This window comes from Heterodontus francisci, chromosome 14, assembly GCF_036365525.1.
Source record: "Heterodontus francisci isolate sHetFra1 chromosome 14, sHetFra1.hap1, whole genome shotgun sequence".
Lineage (NCBI taxonomy): Eukaryota > Metazoa > Chordata > Chondrichthyes > Heterodontiformes > Heterodontidae > Heterodontus > Heterodontus francisci.
Genome location: NC_090384.1, coordinates 69472836 through 69494795, shown reverse-complemented (window position 1 = coordinate 69494795; position 21960 = coordinate 69472836). Strand labels below are relative to the sequence as shown.

The window sequence follows — 21960 nt, the reverse complement described above, 5'->3', positions numbered from 1 at the left end:
GGCCAACAGTAATGTGGTTAACTCTTAAAAGCCCTCTGAAATGGTCTAGCAAGACATTCAATTGAACAAAACTGCTCCACAAAAGTTGAAAATTAATAAAAACGGACAGAACACCCCATATTGACCTAGGCACCAGAAACAACAATGGCAAACCCAGTCTGCCTCCAAATGCAGCAAACCTGGACAACATTCAGGCTTGGGCTGATAAGTGGCAAGTAACATTGGCGCCACGCAAGTGCTGGGAAATGACAATCTCCAATAAGAGAGGATCTAACCATCTCCCCATGACATTAAACGGCATTATCATCACCAAATCCCCCACTATCAATGTCCTGGGGGTTACCATTGACCAGAAACTGAACTGGACCAGACACATAAATACTGTGGCTACAAGAGCAGGTCAGAGACTGGAAATTCTGCAGCGAGTAACCCACCTCCTGACTCTCCAAAGCCTGTCCACTATCTACAAGGCACAAGTCAGGAGTGTGATGGAATAGTCCCCACTTGCCTGAACGGATGCAGCTCCAACAACACTCAAGAAGCTCGACACCATCCAGGACAAAGCAGCCCGCTTGATGGGCACCCCTTCCATCACCCTCAACATTCACTCTCTCCACCACCGACGCACAGTGGCAGCAGTATGTACCATCAACTAGATACACTGCAGCAATTCACCACACCTCCTTCGACAGGAGCTTCCAAACCAGCGACCTCTACCACCTGGAGGGACACGGACAGCAGACACATGGGAACACCACGCAAGCTCTCATCCAAGTCATACACCATCCTGACTAGGAACTATATCACTGTTCCTTAACTGCCGTTGAATCAAAACCCTGGAACTCACTCCCTAACAGCACTGTGGGTGTACCTGTACCAGATGGACTCCAGCAGTTCAAGAAGGCAGCTCACCACCACCTTCTTAAGAGTAATTAGGAACGGGCAACAAGTGCTGGCCTTGCCAGCACCATCCACATCCCTTAAAGGAATGAAAAAACAGAGGTGAGTAAGCAAAACCACGTTCACTGGGGTTCAATGTGTGGAAGTATGCTTTCATCCACTCTGGATCTGAGAAAGACAAATTGGAATATTTTCTTAATAGACTCAGATTATGCATTCTATTACTCAAGCAAAATTACAAGGGGAGGACCCACCATCTGTGGTTAACTAAAAAAGTTAAAGATAGTACCAAACATAAAGAAAAGCATATAATTGCTCAAAGATGAGTAGCAGGTCAGAAGATTGGACAGAATATAAAAAAACAGCAATGAACGACTAAAAGATTAATAAGGAGAGAAAAATTAGAGAACGAGAGAAAGCTAGCTAGAAATCTAAAAACAGATAGTAAGAGTTTCTACAGATATTTAAAAAAGAAAAAAGTCTTAAAGTGAGCGTTGGTCCTATAAAAAGCGAGTCTGGGGAATTAATAATGGAAAGTAAGGAGATGGCAGATGAACTGAACAGGTATTTTGCATTAGTCTTCACTTTAGTATAGCGGGGCTAAAGAGTGGCAAGTCGAAGAGACTTAGCAGTTGGCAGGAAAAAAGACAGAAGTGCAAGGAGACAGCCAACTGTCTAACAGCCCCGACAACCAATTTTATCTGCAGCGCCTGTGGAAGAGTCTGTCACTCTAGAATTGGCCTTTATAGCCACTCCGGGCACTGCTCCACAAACCACTGACCACCTCTTGGCGCTTACCCATTGTCTCTCGAGACAAGGAGGCCAAAGAAGAATAGTGGATATAAGTAACATCCCAGAAATAGCTGTAAATCAGGAAATGGAAGGGAGGAACTCAAGAAAATTGCAATCACCAAGGAAGTGGTACTGAGAAAATTGCTGGAGCTGCGGGCTGATAAGTCCCCGGGTCCTGATGGACTTCATCCTAGGGTCTTAAAAGAAGTGGCTAGTGAGATAGTTGATGCGTTGGTTTTAATTTTCTAAAATTCCCTAGATTCGGGGAAGATTCCATTAGATTGGAAAATACTGAATGTAACTCCTTTATGCAAAAAGGGAGGGAGACAGAAAGCAGGAAACTACAGGCCAGTTAGCTGAACATCTGTCATAGGGAAAATGTTAGAAACTATTATTAAAGACGTTATAGCGGGGGACTTAGAAAAATTCAAGGTAATCAGGCAGAGTCAACATGGGTTTTTGAAAGGGAAATCATGTCTAACCAATTTATTGGAGTTCTTTGAAGTAACATGTGCAGTGGATAAAGGGGAACTGGTGGATGTATTGTACTTAGATTTCCAGAAGGCATTTGATAAGGTGCCACATCAAAGGTTATTGCAGAAAATAAAAGCTCGCAGTGTAGGAGGTAACATATTGGCATGGATAGAAGATTGGCTAACTAATAGGAAACAGAAAGTAGGCATAAATGGGTCATTTTCTGGTTCGCAAGATGTGATGAGTGGTCTGCCACAGGGGTCAGTGCTGGTGCCTCAACATTTTACAATTTATATAAATGACTTGGATGAAGGGACCAAAGGTATGGTTGCTAAATTTGCTGATGACACAAAGATAGATAGGAAAGTAGGTTGTGAAGAGGATATAAGGAGGCTACAAGGGGCTACAGATAGGTTAAGTGAGTGGGCAAAGATCTGACAAATGGGGTATAATGTGGGAAAATGTGAAATTGTCCATCTTGGTAGGAAGAATAAAAAAGCATATTATCTAAATGGTGAAAGATTGCAGAGCTCTGCAATGCAGAGGGATCTGCGTGTCCTAGTGCATGAATCGCAAAAGGTTAGTATGCAGGTCCAACAAGTAATTAAGAAAGCTAGTAGAATGTTACTGTTTTTGCGAGGAGAATTGAATACAAAAGAAAAGAGGTTATGCTTTAGTTATACAGGGCATTGGTGAGATCACATCTGGAGTACTGTGTACAGTATTGGTCTCCTTATTTAAGGATGTAAATGCATTGGAAGCAGTTCAGAGAAGGTTTACTAGACTAATACCTGGAATGGGCAGGTTGTCTTATGAGGAAAGGTTGGACAGGCTAGGCTTGTATCCGGTGGAGTTTAGAAGAGCAAGAGGCAATTTGATTGAAACATATAAGATTCTGAGGGATTTTGACAGGGTGGATGTGGAAAGGATGTTTCCTCTTGTGGGAGAATCTAGAACTAGAGGTCACTGTTTAAAAATAAGAGGTCGCCCATTAAAGGCAGAGATGAGGAGAATTTTTTTCTCTGAGGGTCGGGAGTCTTTGGAATTCTGTTCCTCAAAAGGTGGTGGAAGCACAGTCTTTGAATATATTTAAGGCAGAGTAGATAGATTCTTGATAAGCAAGGGGGTGGAAGGTTATCGGGGGTAGGCAGGAATGTGGAGTTGATGTTACAATCAGATCAGCCATGATCTAGTTGAATGGCGGACCTGGCTGAAGGGCCGAGTGGTCTACTCCTGCTACTAATTTGTATGCTCGTACGTTATGTTCGTATTCCAATTACAGAACTTCAAAAGCATCCTGTATTGTTATATTTCATCACTATCATCCTGGGTTGAATCTGGATAATCTCCCCACCTAGATTAGAAGCTTTGGAGGAGTAAAGAGATTTCGGTGTCATAAAAACAAATCACTAAAAACTAGTGGAGCACTATGTTCAGCTTCAGGAAGTCAACTTTGGGAAAGATATATTGGCCTTGGTAGGTGTACGGTGCAGATTCACCAGAATGATATTTGAGCTTTGAAGGGTTAGAAGGTTGACTGATGATCTAATTGAAGTGTTTAAAATGGTTGACATTCAATAGGGTAGATATAGAGACACTGGGCTGAATTTTATGAGCGTTCCGCAAATTGTGGCAGAGCTCTCTGATCTTGGCGGTCCGCTCGCGCAGATCCTCCATCGCTGAGCCCCTGTGATATTTCACGCGGGGACACATTTAAATGGAGGGGGCGGAGCGGCTACCCCAATGACGTGGGCGGGGGGGTGGCTGCTCCATCCCCTGGAACGGGGTCTGGTGCCACCGCGTAGGCACCATTTTTAAAGGGCTTCAAGCCCCGACAAATAATTTGCATTTTAAAAGTCACCATCACCTTTTATTTCAATAAAATCAGTTCATTACACATCGAAGCCCCTCTTCCACCCCCGCAGAGATGAAATAATATATTTATTTCCCTCTCACCCCTGAAAAACCGGTCCCAAGCTTTCAACCCCAAACTTTGCACTCTTTGCCCTTCAACCCCTTCTCACCATCTTCTCAGCCAATTGAATCAGTTTCCACAGCTACCCCAACCCCGCCCCCGTTCCGGCCCTGAGAATTTCACTGCACCCCCTCCTCACCAGTGTCATGCCTCGGATGTCTGTGCAGACAACCAAAAGTGTAGGAGTTCCGACTAGTGGCTGGAATATCGACGTGGGACGGCCGTCAGGACCAGGTAAGTTTATTTGCCTGCGTTCACCTTCATTAACATATTGAAATGAAGGCCCTGCCGCCAGGCCAAGGCCTCGGGGGTTGTGGCAGACCACTCCCGGAAGAATTCTCCAGGCCCCCCCCACCACGATCCTAATGCCAGAGAGTGGGGTGGGGTGTATCCAGAACAAGACGGCATAATCTTAAAAGTTACAGCTGGGCCTTTTAGGAGTAAAATCAGGAAGCACTTTTTCCACATAAAAGGTACTAGAAATCTGGCACTCTTCCCCAAAAGGATGTGGGTGCTGAGTCAATTAAAATTTCAAAGATTGGGATTGGGAAGTTATGAAGAGATCAAGGGATATGGTGAAAAGATGGATAAATGGAGCTGAGATACAGATCAATCATGATATAATAGAATGGTAGTGCAGGCTCAAGGGACTGAATGGTCTATTCGTGTCCTGTGTTACAACTGAAGGCAGTGTCTGTCTCCTATGTACCTTCTAAAGCCATGCTGATCCATTAAACAGAAATACTTACGAGGACAGAGATGGATGAACTGCCAATAATTCACTTTGATATGACTCATTTAGCGAAATGTTTAAATTATACAGCAAAATGTAGTTCACTTTACTCTAATTCAATCTAAAATAGGTATAGTAGCCTAGTGTTTATGGTAATGAACTAGCAACTCAGTGATTATCAGCTCACAATCCCAGCATGACAAGTTGTGAAACAAATTCATTAAATCTGGTAATTTGTTGGCTGGCACCAGGACAACAGCCTCAACAGCTACTGGCTTGCCATAAAAACCCACTGACTCATTAATGTCATTCAGGAAAGGGAGCCTGCCGTCCCTACCTGGTCTGGCCTACATGTGACTCCAGTCTCCAGTGACAGGGCAACTAGGAATGGGCAATAAATACCACCCTCAGCTTTCCATTCCTTCAATGATCTGTAGGCTTTTGAAACCCGAGGTAGGCATCGCTGCTTCCCTGTTTCTTGGTTTACACTATTATTTTGGCTATTCTTTTCAATTCACATAGGTTTCTCAAACTTATAGATTCTGACTTGAAGGTTTGGTCACTGCTTTGACTTAAATACCATAGCCAATGTGATGAGAATTATTTATCCTTAATTGTTATACTTTCTTTCTTTATAATATCTAAAGACAAGGGAAAAAATACAATTATGAACAATTCTGAATTCTCAGCATACTGATCCATACAGTTCTTTATATTCTGTGGGTTTCACGCTACAAAAATCTCTATTGTTCCTTTGTCTTATTGAATATGGTTGAGGTGCTCAGTATGATCATTAATTGCGCGTAAGGTCCAGTGAATCAACTATTTACTATTAAACCTACTATCTACCCAATTAGAGTATTCTTGTGAAGCATTCATCGAGTCATAGTCATATACAGCACAGAAGGAGGCCATTTAGCCGATCGAGTCCATGTCGCCTCTCCACGGAGCTATCCAATCAGTCCCATTTCCCCGCTCGATCCAAAGTACATCTTTGTGAAATTCAAGGTCAGGTGAGTTTCTATCCACAAACTCAGAAAAATACCAAATATTCCTATAGTTCATGCACTTTATTTGAATTTTTATAGCTCATCAACATTATTCACAGTAGCATTAAATTATTGCTCTGTGGTTTTAGATCATGATTAATGAGCGCAAGACATTATCCTTTCTATCATGCCTAAAATGATAGTTGATTAGTGCACACTATGTGAGTTAAGACTCATCATAACATTTTCAAGTTAATACAATCCTCATTATGAGCACACCTTTCCCCTAGTTAATTCTAAATTCAGTCTCTAATTAAAAACATTAGTGCAACCTCATGGGATAACGAACCTTGATCCACCGTGCTATGACAAGGTGAGAAAGGGGTCTAGGGGTTCCCTCTCAGCCTTTTCCTGGTTTGGCCATAACAGGGTTTAAGTTTTTAAAACACCTTTTTTTTTTAAAGCTTCCCCTCAGTGACTCCTTGCTCACTGCCCTCTAATTGTAATGGCAAAGAAATCAACCAGACAGGTTTTCTTAGATTTAAACAAGAAAGGTGCAAGTTTATTAGCCTTAAAACTCTAATTCAGTTAAACTACTAAAAATATGTGACACGACCACGCTAGCATGCATACGCGATAAACACACACGCAAATAGAGACAGAGGAGGAGAAAGAATTAAAGAGGAGAGGTTTGAAGTAATATGGAGTTCAGTTACTCGTTTTGGGATTCGATGTAAAGCCTTTGATTGCAGTTAAATCTTGCAGTTCTCGTTGGGGCCCAGTGCACACTTTCACTTATTTAGCTGGTACCAGAAGGCTGCAGGACTCTTCTATCAAGGCTGGAGTTACTTCCGTGGGTCCCTGGAACTTTGCATGAGAGAGAGGGAGAGCGAGAGAGCTATGTGCTCTCTTCTTCAAGTTCTGTTGCAGTCTGTTCTCCAACTGTGTGGTACAATTCAAAAAACTCCAAATTGGCCAGCAGGTAGTCATGTAACTAGCTCCTTATTTGGAACAAATGGCGAGGTTTGTGGTTTTCCCCCAAAGCCTGTCAGGCACGCTCAGTGGGGTTCGGTGGGGTGGTGGGGTGGAAATGCTGGCCTTTTACACATTCAATGTCTTTTGATCAAAATCCATCTGGTTAATTGAATCAGGGAGCAGTTCCATTGTCTTTCTTATTCAACTGTCTTTTAGAATGCAAATGTGCAGCCATGTTTTCAGCCACCGCTGTGGTCTCTTCAAACAAGCTATTTCAAATCCACTAACAATTCAAAATGTTCCATATGACAAAATTAATATGTCCCATTTTTGGCAGTGTGGTTTCTGTCACAACTGTAACGAACAGTAGAGTTACAAATGGGGCATATACTGAATGGTGAACTTAGTAGTGTTGTGGCATTGTTACCGGACAAGTAATCTAGTGGCCTGCACTAATAGAGATTAAGAGTTCAAATCCCATCATAGCAGTTTGAGAATTTGAATAACGTTTAAAAAAATCTGAGATTAAAAAGTTGGTATCAAAGTGACCATGAAGCTGTTGGATTGTCATAAAAATTATATATAGATAAGTAAATTTGATGTCATTAGCCTGACTGGCCTATTCGTGACTTCATCCCACACCAACATGGCAAACTTTTAACTGCCCTCTGAAAAGGCTTAGTAACCCAGTTATCACCACTTTCTCAGGGCACTTGGGGTTGGGCAATAAATGCCTGTCTTGCCAGCGATGCCCATATTCTGAAAATCAATTAAAAAAAGCATCTAAAATACGGACCTGATGCATTGTATGTTGGTTGGATAAGTAGAATACTGAACTCCTCCCTGAGTAGTGTTGTGGTTTTTCCATTGGTGTCAACAGAAATTAATAAAAATATTAAACTGAGACTGACTGAAGTGTACTTACTACAACTGAAGGTGACGTGGCATTAAGTAAAGTTATGAAATGACAGAAGATATTCATCACAAACCAGTATCATGGAAATTTTTTGTTTAACTATAAGATTGCAACATGGCCTGGATTTTACATTGCTGCCGCCAACTTGCGGACTGCTCGTCGCGGAGCCACCACAATATTAAATGTGGTGGCTCATTCAAATGGCTAGGAAGGACAGCCCCCACTAATGACGTGGAGGGGGTGGGTGATCTGTCCCCGGCAACGGCATCAGGCAGCACTGCGCAGACTCCGACGCCATTTTTCAAGGGCTTCGAGCCCCATCATTACATTTTAAAGTTTTAAAGCGATAGCCCATTAAAATTTATTTTAAAGAATTAAATACACGTTCAAGCCCCTCTCCCACCCCCAATAACCATACAATCATTCCTTGCTCTCTCCCCCCAAAAATACTTACCTTGTGTAACTGACCTTCCCCCCACCCCAAAAGTTCACTAACTTTTAATTTCAAATCCTTTCCACCAAACCCTTCCACCAAGCAGATTAGAATGACCCCACTACACCCCTCCCACACTGAAATGCTTACCTGCTCCCCCCTCCCCACCAGTGTCCCGCATCGGAGATCCAAAGGCGCGGGAGTGCCAGCTGCCGCCACCAATATGGCACCGGAACGGACGGCAGGAGCGGGTAAGTATTTAAATCATTAATTTAACTAAATTTAAATATTTAAAATTTGGTCCCATTGGGACCTTCCCGGTGTCGAGGCCTCTGGTGGGCCTTTCCCGGAGGCATTTTCCGGCACCCCCCACCCCCACCCCCGCCGTTGGGGAGTGGGGGGGTGGGGGTAGCTGTAAAATTCAGCTCAACTTTTCCACCCTTTTCTAAAATAAAATCAAAATTTAACCCACGTAGCCAATAGTCAAGCAAGATCTGTTCCATTGATCAGATCTGCTTCTGTTTTAATATTTCAACAGTTAAATTTCAAAAATATAAAAAATTGTAACCTGGTACTTGCATATCCATGAGTGAGATATGTCCCTTGTAATGCAAAGTAGTCACATACTGTTCTTCAAATTGCAACTAGAGTATAGGATATGAGAATCACAAACACAGTGTGACATGTCCCTCAGAATGTCCCAGTCTCTCTGATGCTAAGATCTTTAATCAGCAAATCTTCTTTTGGGTGCTGCTTTAGTTGGAACAGAACTCCATAATTTCCATATATTGAATGAAACTAGTATTATGAGAATTATTCATGATGGCTCTTAGCCTATGGGCTGGAATCATAGAATATTTTTAGCCCTCAAAAAAGTGGCTATTCATCTAAGGATACTTCAGTTGTGTACTGCAGTTTAAAAATGGGATCAAACCATAGAATTTACTTAGTTAGGAACAAGTCGCAGAGGAGAGTTTTACTTTGATATATATATGGAAAAATCTCCTTCTGCCTGAGGTTAACAACTAGTTGAAAATTCCCAAGAGATTGTTATAATGAGGTGTGATTGTCTCTGAGTGCTGAAAGCATATAAAAGATTCACAGTCTTAATTACGAGCATTACTGAGCATTCATATGGTGTCATACACTTTGATGTAAGTATGATTAAGAAGATAATCTACATTTATGTATCTACATGTTTCCAGACATTTCTTATCAAACAAAGTTGCACACATCAAGTGACAGTTAACAGCACCATCCAAAAACAGCTGCATTAAAGCTTTGACAAAAGTGGAGCACTTTTGTCCACATGTTATACTCCTTTTTGAGTCATGGCAATGTAGGAGCAACAATGGTTAGTGCTGGTGGATATTTTAAAAATAAGCTTGCACTTCCTGTTATGTCAAAAGCATTAATAAGTCTGTAATCAGAACATCTTCTTTTGGGTGCTGCTTTAGTTGGAACAGAGCTCCATTATTTCCATATACTGAATGAAACTAGTATTATGAGAATTATTCATGATGGCTGTTAGCCCATGGGCTGGAGTCATAGAACATTTTTAGCCCTCACAAAAGTGGCTATTCATCTAAGAATGCTTCAGTTGTGTACTGCAGCTTTAAAATGGGATCAAACCATAGAATTTATTTAGTTAGGAAGCTGGTTAGTGTGAAAAAGGAAGCTTTTTCATCGAAGATTTAGCCTAGCATTGCTTTTTTTGAATCTGTTGCAGTTGCAGGTTACAAACAGATTCACACATAGCAATCATGTCCGAGTTTAAACCAATACTTTATTGCAGTAATTAACCAGTTGTTGCCTAGCTGTTACTTCAGTGAGAAGCCAACTGAGTCAATTGAAATACAAACATGCTATGTGATTTATTCAGCTATACGTCTGATAGTCAGTTTCTTTAAAAATAATGAATAGATAGCTGTTCAAATTCTGCTTGGCTCCAGTTACTGTTTCAAAAGATGCCCTTTTCAAACCATTAAGACTATCTGGGGCTTTCAATAAGGCAAGATGCTATCAATAGTTTTCAAAATAAATCACCCTGGAACTTCTAAAAAATGTCAGCTAAAGTCGAGACTTGTGTAGTGAGTGAGTAAAAACCAAGAGAAAAAATAATGAACTGTGTATAAACATTAATTAGAATACATAGCTTATTATTATTTTCTATTACATTGAGGGAACTATGCTGTGTAAGTATATGTTGTGTTACAGCTACAATTTGCTTGTTCCATTCAGCTTAATACAATTACTTAGCAGTTAAAGCCTCAAAACAAAATTTATGCCGCTGCCTTCTGAAGACAAATTACGACCCTGGGGAGGTGTGGGATAAAACCAGAAGCTGAAGTAATCCCCCCCAAAAAAAGTCCTCTATTCATTATCCCAAGCACCCAATGAAAGTTAATTAAAAATCAGAGCATTCACTGTTGAGGATATAGGGATCTAGCAAGCATCTACAAGAACTGAACATGGAAGTGAAAAATATTTAGAATAGAAAGGGTAACAGAAACCTTAAAAATTTATCAGGTAGCAAAATGTAACATATTAAGGCTGGAAATTATTGAGCAGGATATCTCGCAGGCAGCTTGGATAGTCGGACATTCTTCTGCTCTCTGCAGCACAATTTTGTTTTGCCCTGTAAGTTGCTGAATGTGTGAGGTGATAGTGGTACAGTGAGGCCAACAGGACATCTGAGGCCTTGGTGAATGACAGTCCCAACAGTGTATCTCTTTAACCAATGAGAAATAAATAGGATAAGGACTGAAAGGGAGGGAGAGTTGGATTGGAAATTAGACAGAGAAATACAGAGAGCAAGAGAGAGAGAGAGAGAGCGAACGAGTGCAATGGGATTTAGAGATAGAAAGAAAATTAAAAATAATTTAAATTTAAAATTTGAAAATGCCCATGACCAATGCTCTCTTGCCATCCCATCATGGTGATCCCTCTGCCCTTTCAGAGAAATTCACATGGCAATATGCGTCCGCAATATATTTAGAGTAAGCTGAGTTATAGTGGCAGGATTCTCTGTTTGAACCCTGGGTTTTTCTAAATTTACCTAAATATTGGGCAAGTAAAAGCACATGTTTGTTCATTCTGGTCACAAAGTCTGTTCATGGGAGTGACCAGTGGCAAAGAACCCAAACTGAATACCTTGTCTTTAAAAATTCAAAACATAGGGCGGCACAGTGGCGCAGTGGTTAGCACCGCTGTCCAGCGACCCGGGTTCAATTCTGGGTACTGCCTGTGTGGAGTTTGCAAGTTCTCCCTGTGTCTGCGTGGGTTTCCTCCGGGTGCTCCGGTTTCCTCCCACATGCCAAAGACTTGCAGGTTGATAGGTAAATTGGCCATTAGCAATTACCCCTAGTATAGGTAGGTGGTAGGGAAATATGGGGATGTGGTAGGAATATAGAATTAGTGTAGGATTAGTATAAATGGGTGGTTGATGGTTGGCACAGACTCGGTGGGCCGAAGGGCCTGTTTCAGTGCTGTATCTCTAAACTAAACTAAACTAAATAGCAAACCGCATTAAAAAGATCACCAATACTGTAGCAAGTTAATTTAGAAAATTCCAGCCTTTAACAAGTATTGAATGGCTCCATGGATTTTCCCAGTCCTACTTTGTAACATTAAAGAGTAAACATTAACAGAATGTAACTTTTCCAATTGCTATGAATATTTTCTTTCTTAATTTGGCCACAAAGTAGGCTTTTCTATAATCTCTTCATTCCATTTGTAGAGATTTTTGCAATGCACAATATTTTCAAAATTCTGACTTGCATAAGTACTTAGGACTTTTGAAAATATCTTCTATAATGATTTTCCCCTTTCTGGAAACATATTTATACACCAAGGCAGTTTCAAGGCTTTAAGCTGCAACAATTTTCACAAACCTTATTGAGTTTTTCGAGAAGGTGACCAAACAGGTGGATGAGGGTAAAGCAGTGGATGTGGTGAATATGGATTTCAGTAATGCGTTTGATAAGGTTCCCCACGGTAGGCTATTGCAGAAAATACGGAAGTATGGGGTTGAAGGTGATTTAGAGCGTTGGATCAGAAATTGGCTAGCTGAAAGAAGACAGAGGGTGGTGGTTGATGGCAAATGTTCATCCTGGAGTTTAGTTACTAGTGGTGTACCGCAAGGTTCTGTTTTGGGGCCACTGCTGTTTGTCATTTTAATAAATGACCTGGAAGAGGGTGTAGAAGGGTGGGTTAGTAAATTTGCGGATGACACGAAGGTCGGTGGAGTTGTGAATAGTGCCGAAGGATTTTGTAGGGTACAGAGGGACATAGATAGGCTGCAGAGCTGGGCTGAGAGATGGCAAATGGAGTTTAATACGGAAAAGTGTGAGGTGATTCACTTTGGAAGGAGTAACAGGAATGCAGAGTACTAGGCTAATGGGAAGATTCTTGGTAGTGTAGATGAGCAGAGAGATCTTGGTGTCCAGGTACATAAATCCCTGAAAGTTGCTACCCAGGTTAATAGGGCTGTTAAGAAGGCATATGGTGTGTTAGCTTTTATTAGTAGGGGGATCGAGTTTCGGAGCCACGAGGTCATGCTGCAGCTGTACAAAACTCTGGTGAGACCGCACCTGGAGCATTGCGTGCAGTTCTGGTCGCCGCATTATAGGAAGGATGTGGAGGCTTTGGAGAGGGTACGGAGGAGATTTGCTAGGATGTTGCCTGGTATGGAGGGAAGGTCTTACGAGGAAAGGCTGAGGGACTTGAGGTTGTTTTCGTTGGAGAGAAGGAGGAGGAGAGGTGACTTAATAGAGACATATAAGATAATCAGAGGGTTAGAAAGGGTGGATAGTGAGAGTCTTTTTCCTCGGATGGTGATGGCAAACACGAGGGGACATAGCTTTAAGTTGAGGGGTGATAGATATAGGACAGATGTTAGAGGTACTTTCTTTACTCAGCGCGTAGTAGGGGCGTGGAACGCCCTGCCTGCAACAGTGGTAGACTCGCCAACTTTAAGGGCATTTAAGTGGTCATTGGATAGACATATGGATGAAAATGGAATAGTGTAGGTCAGATGGTTTCACAGGTCGGCACAACATCGAGGGCCGAAGGGCCTGTACTGCGCTGTGATGTTCTAATTCTAATTTCTTAGTTTGTAAAGAAAACGAAATACAATTAAAACTTTAAAAGATGCCAACAGAACTCATGATATCAGAATTGACCCAAACCCAATTAAGCAACAGCCAGAGATAGTTTTCTTACATGCTCCTTTTCCACCCTTGTACATGATGATTTGAACATCTAGTTCATTTTTTTTGATCTACAATCAAATGTTTCTAACAGTTTCAACCATAGTATCAATTTCTGACACTTTTTGCAGCAGGAAATGATTCAACTACTAGTTGGAGAAGATAATAAAGGATACATAACCCTTTCTCCATTTATCTGGGGAATGTTGAAACAGTTGGACCTTTTGGACACAGACTGGAATAAACTTGGAATAAACTAGAAACATTACCAATATCTCAACAGTAGGTGGCTATATCATAGAATCAGAGAATAGTACAACACAGGAGGATAGTCGATCCACCAGGCTTGCACCATCTCTTTTGAAGAGCAATCTAGTTAGTCCCCCTCCCCACCGTTCTTTCCTTATATCCCTGCAATTTATTTTTCTCTATTAAGTATTTATCCAATTCCTTTTTATTGAACAAGGGTGTACCCTTTGCAGTCTTCTAGCACCACCCATGTATCTAAGGAGGATTGAAAGATTGTGTCCAGTACCTCAATAATTTCTACCCTTCCCTTAGCAGCCTAGGATATTTCCCATTCTGAAGGGGTGACTTATGCACTACAGCCTTTCTAGTACCTCCTATATTTTTATTTCATCCAGTATTCACATCTTCCTTGTTTACCACATCTTTGGCAAAGTCCTCATCCTTGGTGAACACTGGTTTATTGTTAATATGCCTAAAGAAGACCTCCCTTGTACCATGTTAGTCGCTAATTTATTCCAATGCTACCTCCTTGTGCCTCTTTATTTTCTTCTTACTTCCTCTCTGTACTTTTTATCTTCAGTCTGATTCTCCCTTTTATTATTTGTGGGAATGCACCTAGACTGTACCCAAACCTTCTCCTCTTTAAAGGTTGCCCATTGCCCCATTACATTTCTGCCTGCCAGTCTGGATTCTGTAGTCCCGCCGCCGGGAGCAGCAGTGGGCATGGAAAATGGCGGCTGCCCCACATGGAAGCTGCGCCACTCCGCTGCTGCGATTCTGTGGCGGGTGGCCGCTTTACATATTCATGGTGTCCGCCTCCCCCAATCATGTGGTGGGGGCAGCATTGGCGACGCTGTTCATGGCCTCACTGATGTGGAAGCAGGTGCTGGCGCCATTTTAAAAGGCTGCTGAACCTGCAGACAGTTCAACAAAGTGCAGTGTTCACCCCTTCCCCACCTTCCCTATACAAAAGGCAAAGTTGACCCCTTCCCCACCTCGGTGGTGCCAGCTTTCTCCGGACAGGAAAGTGAAGGTGCGTGAGTGCCGCATGTTGCGCTGAAGATCAAGAACTGAAGGTAAGATCGCTGCAGATTAGATTTTAATTAATGCAAACATGTAATTTAAATATTTAAACTAGGGTCCCATTGCGGAGTGGCAGAGGAGCCGCCACGGTGATCGGGTGCAGCAATCCCGGTGTCAGGTTCAGTGGCGGGCCGCTACCGCTCCAATTCTCCAGCCCCCGCCACGAAACCCGACGTTGGACCTGGAACAAAATCCAGCCCTTTGACTCCAATTTACCTCGGCCAGATACCTTCTCAATTTGCTGAAATTGGCCATCCTCCAGTTAAGTATTTTTATCCTAGATTGCTCCTTATCCTTCTCCATAACTGAACTAAACCTTATGATACTATGATCACTACTCCTGAGATGCTTCCCCAATATGACATTCTTCACTTGACTCATTTCGTTCCCCAGGATTAAATCCAGCAATGCCGCCTTTCTTGTTCAGCAGGAAACATACACATCATGAGAATTTCCTGAGCACATTTCAGAAATTCCACCCCTTCTCTGCCCTTATCAGAATCACTGCTGCATTCAATGCTGGGATAATTAAAGTCTCCCATTATCACTACTCTAAAGTTCTTGGACCTCTCAGTAATTTCCTTGCAAATCTGCTCCTCCCCACTATTTCGTGAACTATAAAATATATTAATTTGTGTAATAGTTCCTTTAATGTTTAACTCCAACCAAATCGATTCTGTCTTTGATCCCTCAAGGTATTCTCTCTTTCTAGCACTGTAATGTTTTCCTTAATCAAATGTAACCAACAGCCAGATTTTAAATAGTATTTACAATAAGATACATGTAATAAAATCCATACAGTATCTGGGCTTGGCTGTTCCTCCTTGGACACAACCTGGAAGTTAGATCCAAAGATGAGCCCAATGTTGCATCCATTTTGCCAATGTCAGGTTACACCCAAGTATCTTCCCAATCTCACTACAGTATGTCTGAATTTAAAATGGGCATATATCAGCATAAATAATCTGGGCCCAAGGGAACGTCAAACCCACACAGTATATTGCTTCTTTGAGCCATAAAATTTAAGTTTCAACTCATTTAACAATCAATCATTCATGCACATCAGACACAGTATGTTTAAGAACCTGCAACTGGGGAGCTTTTCAATTTTTAATGTGCCTTATACTGATGCCTTAAAATTCATTAAAAGAAACAAAATATACAAAGCAGGTCTCAGTGAGGATAACTTTTAAAAAATGTGCAAAAATTGCAATTAAAGGACCAGAAAAATGTCCGTTTCCTACTGCACCTGAAAATCCACTCTCAATGTTGAGAGTGTCACCCCCTGCCCCCCCCCCCCTCCCCCCCCCCCCCCCCCCCCACCTTCCCCCAAACAAATGCAATTAGAGGATACCTACATTTGAGAATTGGAGGCATGACTAGTTCTGTGGGTGGAGATTCCTTTGGACAGAGGGGTGATTGGACAGACAGAAAAGATTGAGGAGACTTGGGCATATTGTAGTTAAGTACAAAACTCACTTATGCTGAAAACATAGTATTTTTTCAGCTGCAGTTTACACCCAGATTATGGGTGTATCTAGGCACAAATGCAGAGAAAAGCCCAGCCCCTGAATTCTGTCCTAAAGCAACAAGAAACTCAATCCCAACAATCACAGTAGTAATTAGGATGATGAGGAGTAGCCAACATTTATAACACCGAGTAAAATTTGGCAGCAGTAACTGCATTTTTCAGTTGCTCAAAGTATTAAGTATATACAAGACTACCTTAATGTTTTGAGAAGTTGCCTAAGTATGCACAATTGCTCTTGCATTACAAAATTCAATGATAAAGCGTAAAAGCCTTTAGATTGTCGATGAAGTACTTTTGAAGTACTCAATGTTGCAATGTCCTGAAATGTGGCAGCCAAATGGCCCGGTGTTTTTGGTAATGTTGGTTGAGTGATAAATATTGACTAGGACACTGAGAGAATTGCCAAACATTTTGAATAGTGTAATGGAATCTTTTATTTCCATCCAAGAGGACAGAGACAAAATCTCTGACAGGGCAGCATTATCTGAGTGTTCAAAGACAGATAGCTAGGTAGATGCAAATTGCATTTATAAAGCATTTATTACAGCCTCGGGACATTAGACTTGTCAGGTTGGCTCAGTGATGGCATTTTTGCCTCCGTTCTTTCACCTCTGAGTTTAATGGTTGTGAATTCAAGCCCTACTACAGACTTGAGTGCATTATGAACTAGGGGGTAACCCTTGATCAGGAACTAAACTGGATCAGCCACATAATTGCTGTGGCTACTGGGACACTCAGAGGTTGGATATTCTGAGCCAACTGGCTCACCTGCCAACTCCTAAAAGCCTCTTCACCACCTACAAGGCACAAATGAGGAGTGTGATGGGAAATTCTGCACTTGCCTGGATGGGTGCAGCTGCAACAATACTCAAGAGGCTTGCCACCATCCAGGACAAAGCAATCTGTTCGATCAGTACCTCATCCACTAGCGTAAACATCCACTCCCTTTGGCACTGGTGCACTTTGGCTGCATCTACAGGATGTACCACGTTATGCCATCAAGGTTCTTTGGTAGCGCCTCCAAAATCTCCACCACCTTGCAAAACAAAGGCAGCAGGTGCATGTGAACAGCACCACCTCCAAATTCCTTTCCAAGTCTTGACATGGACATACTACTGTTTGTTCATTGTTGCTTAGTCAAAATCCTGGAGCTCCCTAATTAACAACATTGTAGGAGTACCTTAACCACAAAGACTGCAATGAATAGGAAAATCTACTGCCACCTTCCCAAGGGCAACAAGGGATAGACAATAAATGTTGGCTTTTCCAGTGATGCCCATATCCCAAGATTGAATTAAAACAGAAGTAATCTAGGCCGGCATTTTAATGCCGTATGAAGGTACTGCTGGATTTCAAGAAAGAATTAAATTAAAGCCATGTCTGCCTGTTCAAGTAGATATAAAAGATCTTGTGGTACCATTCAAAGAAAAGCAGAAGAGTTCTCTTGGTGCCCTGGCTAATACTTATCCCTCAACCAACACCACCAGATTCACTGGCCATTTATTTTGTTCGACATTTCTGGGGCCTTGCTGTGTATAACTTGGCCACCACGTTGGCCTACATAATAAAGATGACTACACTTCAACAGCACTTAATTGGCTGAAATGTTTTGGAACATCTAGAGGATGTGACAAGCATTGTATAAATGTAAGCCTTTTTTGCAGTCCCTGTTGGATGGGTTTTTCAGACTGCATAGCTCTTCTGTATTTTGGGACTCTGTAAAGAAGTCACTGGTCTTAAATTCCAGTGTAAATCTAATACTGGGTTTCATTTTACAATATACTATGCAGCACTGAATAAAGCCAGGCAGTCTGCATTTAAGGGAAGAAACGCTAAAAAATCTGTTTTGAGGCAATGGAAATGACTACAATTTATAAATAAACAATGGTGATACACTAATTATCAGTTTTTAATTTGTAAGTGTATTGCTGTTCATTGCATGCAGAAGGTATAATCAAATCAAACTTTTTCCTGTATTTCTTTGATGTCATTTTTGGATGCAGAAGAGTGTACATGTGCCCATATATTTATAATATATTTTTTGTTCAATGGACCTAATCCTACTTCCAGTATCATGCTTCTTTTTGTAACTAGAATTATCTGGGTCATGGCTTTCCCCACGGTCATTATCAATTCTGTTGTGGAGTGTGCTTGCTCTCTATGTCTTCCTCTGACCGACAGTATTTTTATTGAGACAGGAGAAGCACTTCTACTGCTCACATCTCCACAATAATTAATCTATTAAGATGTTTGCTGAGCTTTCTGCAGGCATCTCCGATAGCTCCTTAAAGGACTGCTGTTTAGGCCGAAGAACTGAACATTAGGACATTGGCTTGCATATTCAAGGTATCCAATGCCTATTTAAGGTGGGCATCTTGCATACTTTGAAGTCATCAGCTTCCAATTTGGCAGCTGCTGCATTTCCAGGGGAGATCGTGTGCGTGAGAGATAGCTACCTAAAAATTTGCTCCTTCAAGTTACATTTTTTATCCAAAAACAGGCAGAACGATTTTGAATTTCTCTTCCTTACAGCTTTTGATCCTTGAATTCACCCCTGACACAGCACATTCAAGACAGCTGGTCTATGGATAAATGGTTCATACTCCTTTAACATCTTTCTGTTAGTGAAAAAAGGTATTTTTAAAAATAAATATCTGAATGAGAAAGTAAAATCTGGACCAAATACTGCATTTGGGTTGCATGTGTATAAGTAATTGCTGTATAAGCCTGCATTCCAATAAAATACATTTCTAGAGGTAGAAAAACAATTATTTACCCAACCAGCAATGCAAGTGTGGTAGAAACAATGTAATTTGCACAAAATTTGAGTGATTGGACTGCTGTTTGATCATTTGTGACCTCGTGCACAGATGACAAGAAATTGAGCACAAATCAGTAGAAGCTGCTGCCTGCTATATTATATTTATATAACCCTATAGACATGCACACACAAATTACACAGCTAATCTTTGCATACCTGGTGCAAGGTCTGGAATGTGAACTGTTGTTTTTCTCTCTCCACAGTTGCTGCCTGACCTGCTGAGTGTTTCCAGCATTTTCCTTTAAACCTTTTTAACATCTGCAGTGTTTTGCTTTATAATGTAATAGTTGTAAGTACTTGGCAACCATTCTGCACCACTGTCACTGTCTCACCATCACCACCATCATAAACGCCTCTCTGAAGCAGTTCTTCTTTAAGTGCTTTCCACAATGCATTAGGAATTCTGCTACTCCCCAACCCATTCATTTACCTTGCAGCAAGAATTTCAGAGTACTAGTGGCAACAACAAAACAAGCGAAAGTGCATAGTTGCAGAGAAGTCACGATTGTGACTTTTAATTTTCTGGCTTTGGACCTGCTCCACTGCAGAAACTGCACGATTGGCAGGTGCAGGTGAATTCAGCTCAGCAAGAAAAAAAAGGCTATATGGGGCAGCTAGGCTGTTTGCAGCCCCTTTTATGCTTGCTCCAGTGAGTGGTATCATGCAAAGAGAAAATATCCCTCTAGGTAGTACTCCATAATCAAAGACACTAGTGTCACCTTATTTACATTACTGCATGGACACTGGAATTGTGGCGGTCGCCAATGGCATCTCTATAAGGGCAACAATTGGCACGTTCTTGCCAGTTAGTTTATGCTCCCTTGTCTCAACCATTAGTAAGAAACAGTTTCAGTTCAAAGAATTTTTTTAAAATTCCACCTAGCAAGGATTTCTCAATTAGTATGGAACTCCATATTTAACCTGTAACAGGGCTATATTTTTTTCATTTCTTTTCTTAAGAACCAGGATAAAAATGGAGGAGGTCATAGCTGCAGTAGCACAAGAGGAGTAAGTGCCCTTTCTAGTGAATGGACTGTGAATGACTTTCACGTGAGTCAGAGAAGGCAGGAGAAGCAGCTAGAAGACAAGTAGTCGAAGGCAGTGAAGAAGCAAGAGTTGCAGTCTCAGGAGAAACCGTGAGAAGTACAACCTCAAAAGATGCAGCAGGGGCAAATTAGCTGGATCTCATTTCTTGCTATTGCCCAAAATATTTCTAGCACAAAACCAAACACAAAATAAATTGTGTATAGTATATGAAAGAAACTCATTATTGTAATAAATCTCCATTTTTTAACCTTGTTTGTTTCCTTTATTTTGAGTCCTTAAAAAACATAACTTATTTTTATGCTTCATTACACAAAATATTTATATGATAACATATGAAAACATTAGTTTTCCAATATTTGGCTGAATAAACCATTACCCTCCTTCTGGTAGTTTACATTCAAATTAAGGAACAGCTATTAAGTTCCTCCTTGGTAGATGCTTACCCTGATGACTTCAGGACAGGCGTAATGGGGTGAGCTGAAAAAAAAAGAAAGCAACACAGTTAGTTCATCACACTGCAGAACTACAGGCTGTTTAATACTTTACATTAGATGTTGGGCACTTGCGACAGATAAGTAATATATATTGCAAAATGTATTCAAAGATCATTTGAAGATTAATGCACTTGAAATTGGATGACGAGAAAAACATCCTAACAGCATGTCCTAACAGTACTAATTCTGAATTTACACATCTTGTACAATGCAGAATTTAATGCTGTACTGATGTAAACCATGCAGAATAACTGCAGTGCGACGCTTCCAAACTTACAGTGGTGCTTTGTGTTGGCTTTGAGGCAATTTCCTTTCAGGTTCTTCCCCCACCCCTTCTCAACTTTGATTTATTGGGTAAGAAAGTGGAGAGGACTTTTGGCAGCAGCATTCCGCAACCAGCTGCTAGGAGATCTGGCCAACATGACTTTCTGACTTGTACTTGCTCACTCCCTCTGGGGACTTTGCCTTGACAAGATGCTGGTTGCATTTGTGGAACTCTGCCATGTTACTACACGGTTTAAAGAGAGATGTGTTTGCTATTGAGTAGCATTTGATTGATCTGTACTATACTATTTTTAAATACACTCCAATTTTGGAAGCACCTTGCCACCATTTTTCAAGAAAAAAAAATAGGGCCAATTGGATCATAGTATTTTTTTCCCAATTACAATATCTGGTCATGTACGATATCTCGCAAATGCACCGGAGCCGGAAATATCCAAAATGAAGGCAGTAAGTAGCAGACAGCGAGAAGCCCCAGTATCAGTGCATTTGCTAAAATAATTGTCCAAAAGGAATAGCACTTAAAATGCTCACTAATGGACTGACTTGCCCGCCTTGCTTTGCCATAGTGGTGATGGATGTAAAGTGCTCCCAAAGTACAAAAGAAATAACTTGTGTGCATTTTTCAGTATAGACACTTGAAGTTAATTGGAGTCCAGGCAGATGGTCACTTAAGTGCTAATTGCAAATCACCTTCCCAATGTACATTAACAGCATATTATTGCATTTGGAAATCATTATGATTCCAACAATTGAAAGTGCACTTAACTGTACATCATTACTTTAAATCAGTAAGTTAACTATCCATTAAACCAGATGCATATATGGCATCATATTAACTGCTACTAAATCAGAGTGTTTTTTCCAATTGATGTCAGCATTTTGGGGCTTTTAGAAGAAAATGCACAGTTGAAACTTAAGTTGTCCTGTGTAGTTTGCCTTTATAGACTTTCAGTAAGGACCTAAAAATACAATTAATTCATTTTTATGTTCATTGTCACTGTATGGCCAGGTATTAAACAGCTAATAGTTGCCATGCCAGGTATTACGTTAAAT

At 41.1% G+C, this 21960-nt stretch overlaps 1 protein-coding gene across 4 annotated transcripts in view; it reads right to left on the bottom strand.

Moving 5' to 3' along the window:
* Nucleotides 1-21960, bottom strand: part of LOC137377319 (serine/threonine-protein kinase BRSK2) — a 636447-nt gene that overhangs the window by 167309 nt on the left and 447178 nt on the right. For all 4 annotated transcript variants that reach the window (XM_068046888.1, XM_068046887.1, XM_068046889.1 and 1 more), the window contains exon 5: nucleotides 20572-20605. In XM_068046888.1, coding sequence (XP_067902989.1) covers nucleotides 20572-20605 — 34 coding nt within the window. The remainder of the gene's footprint in view (nucleotides 1-20571; nucleotides 20606-21960) is intronic.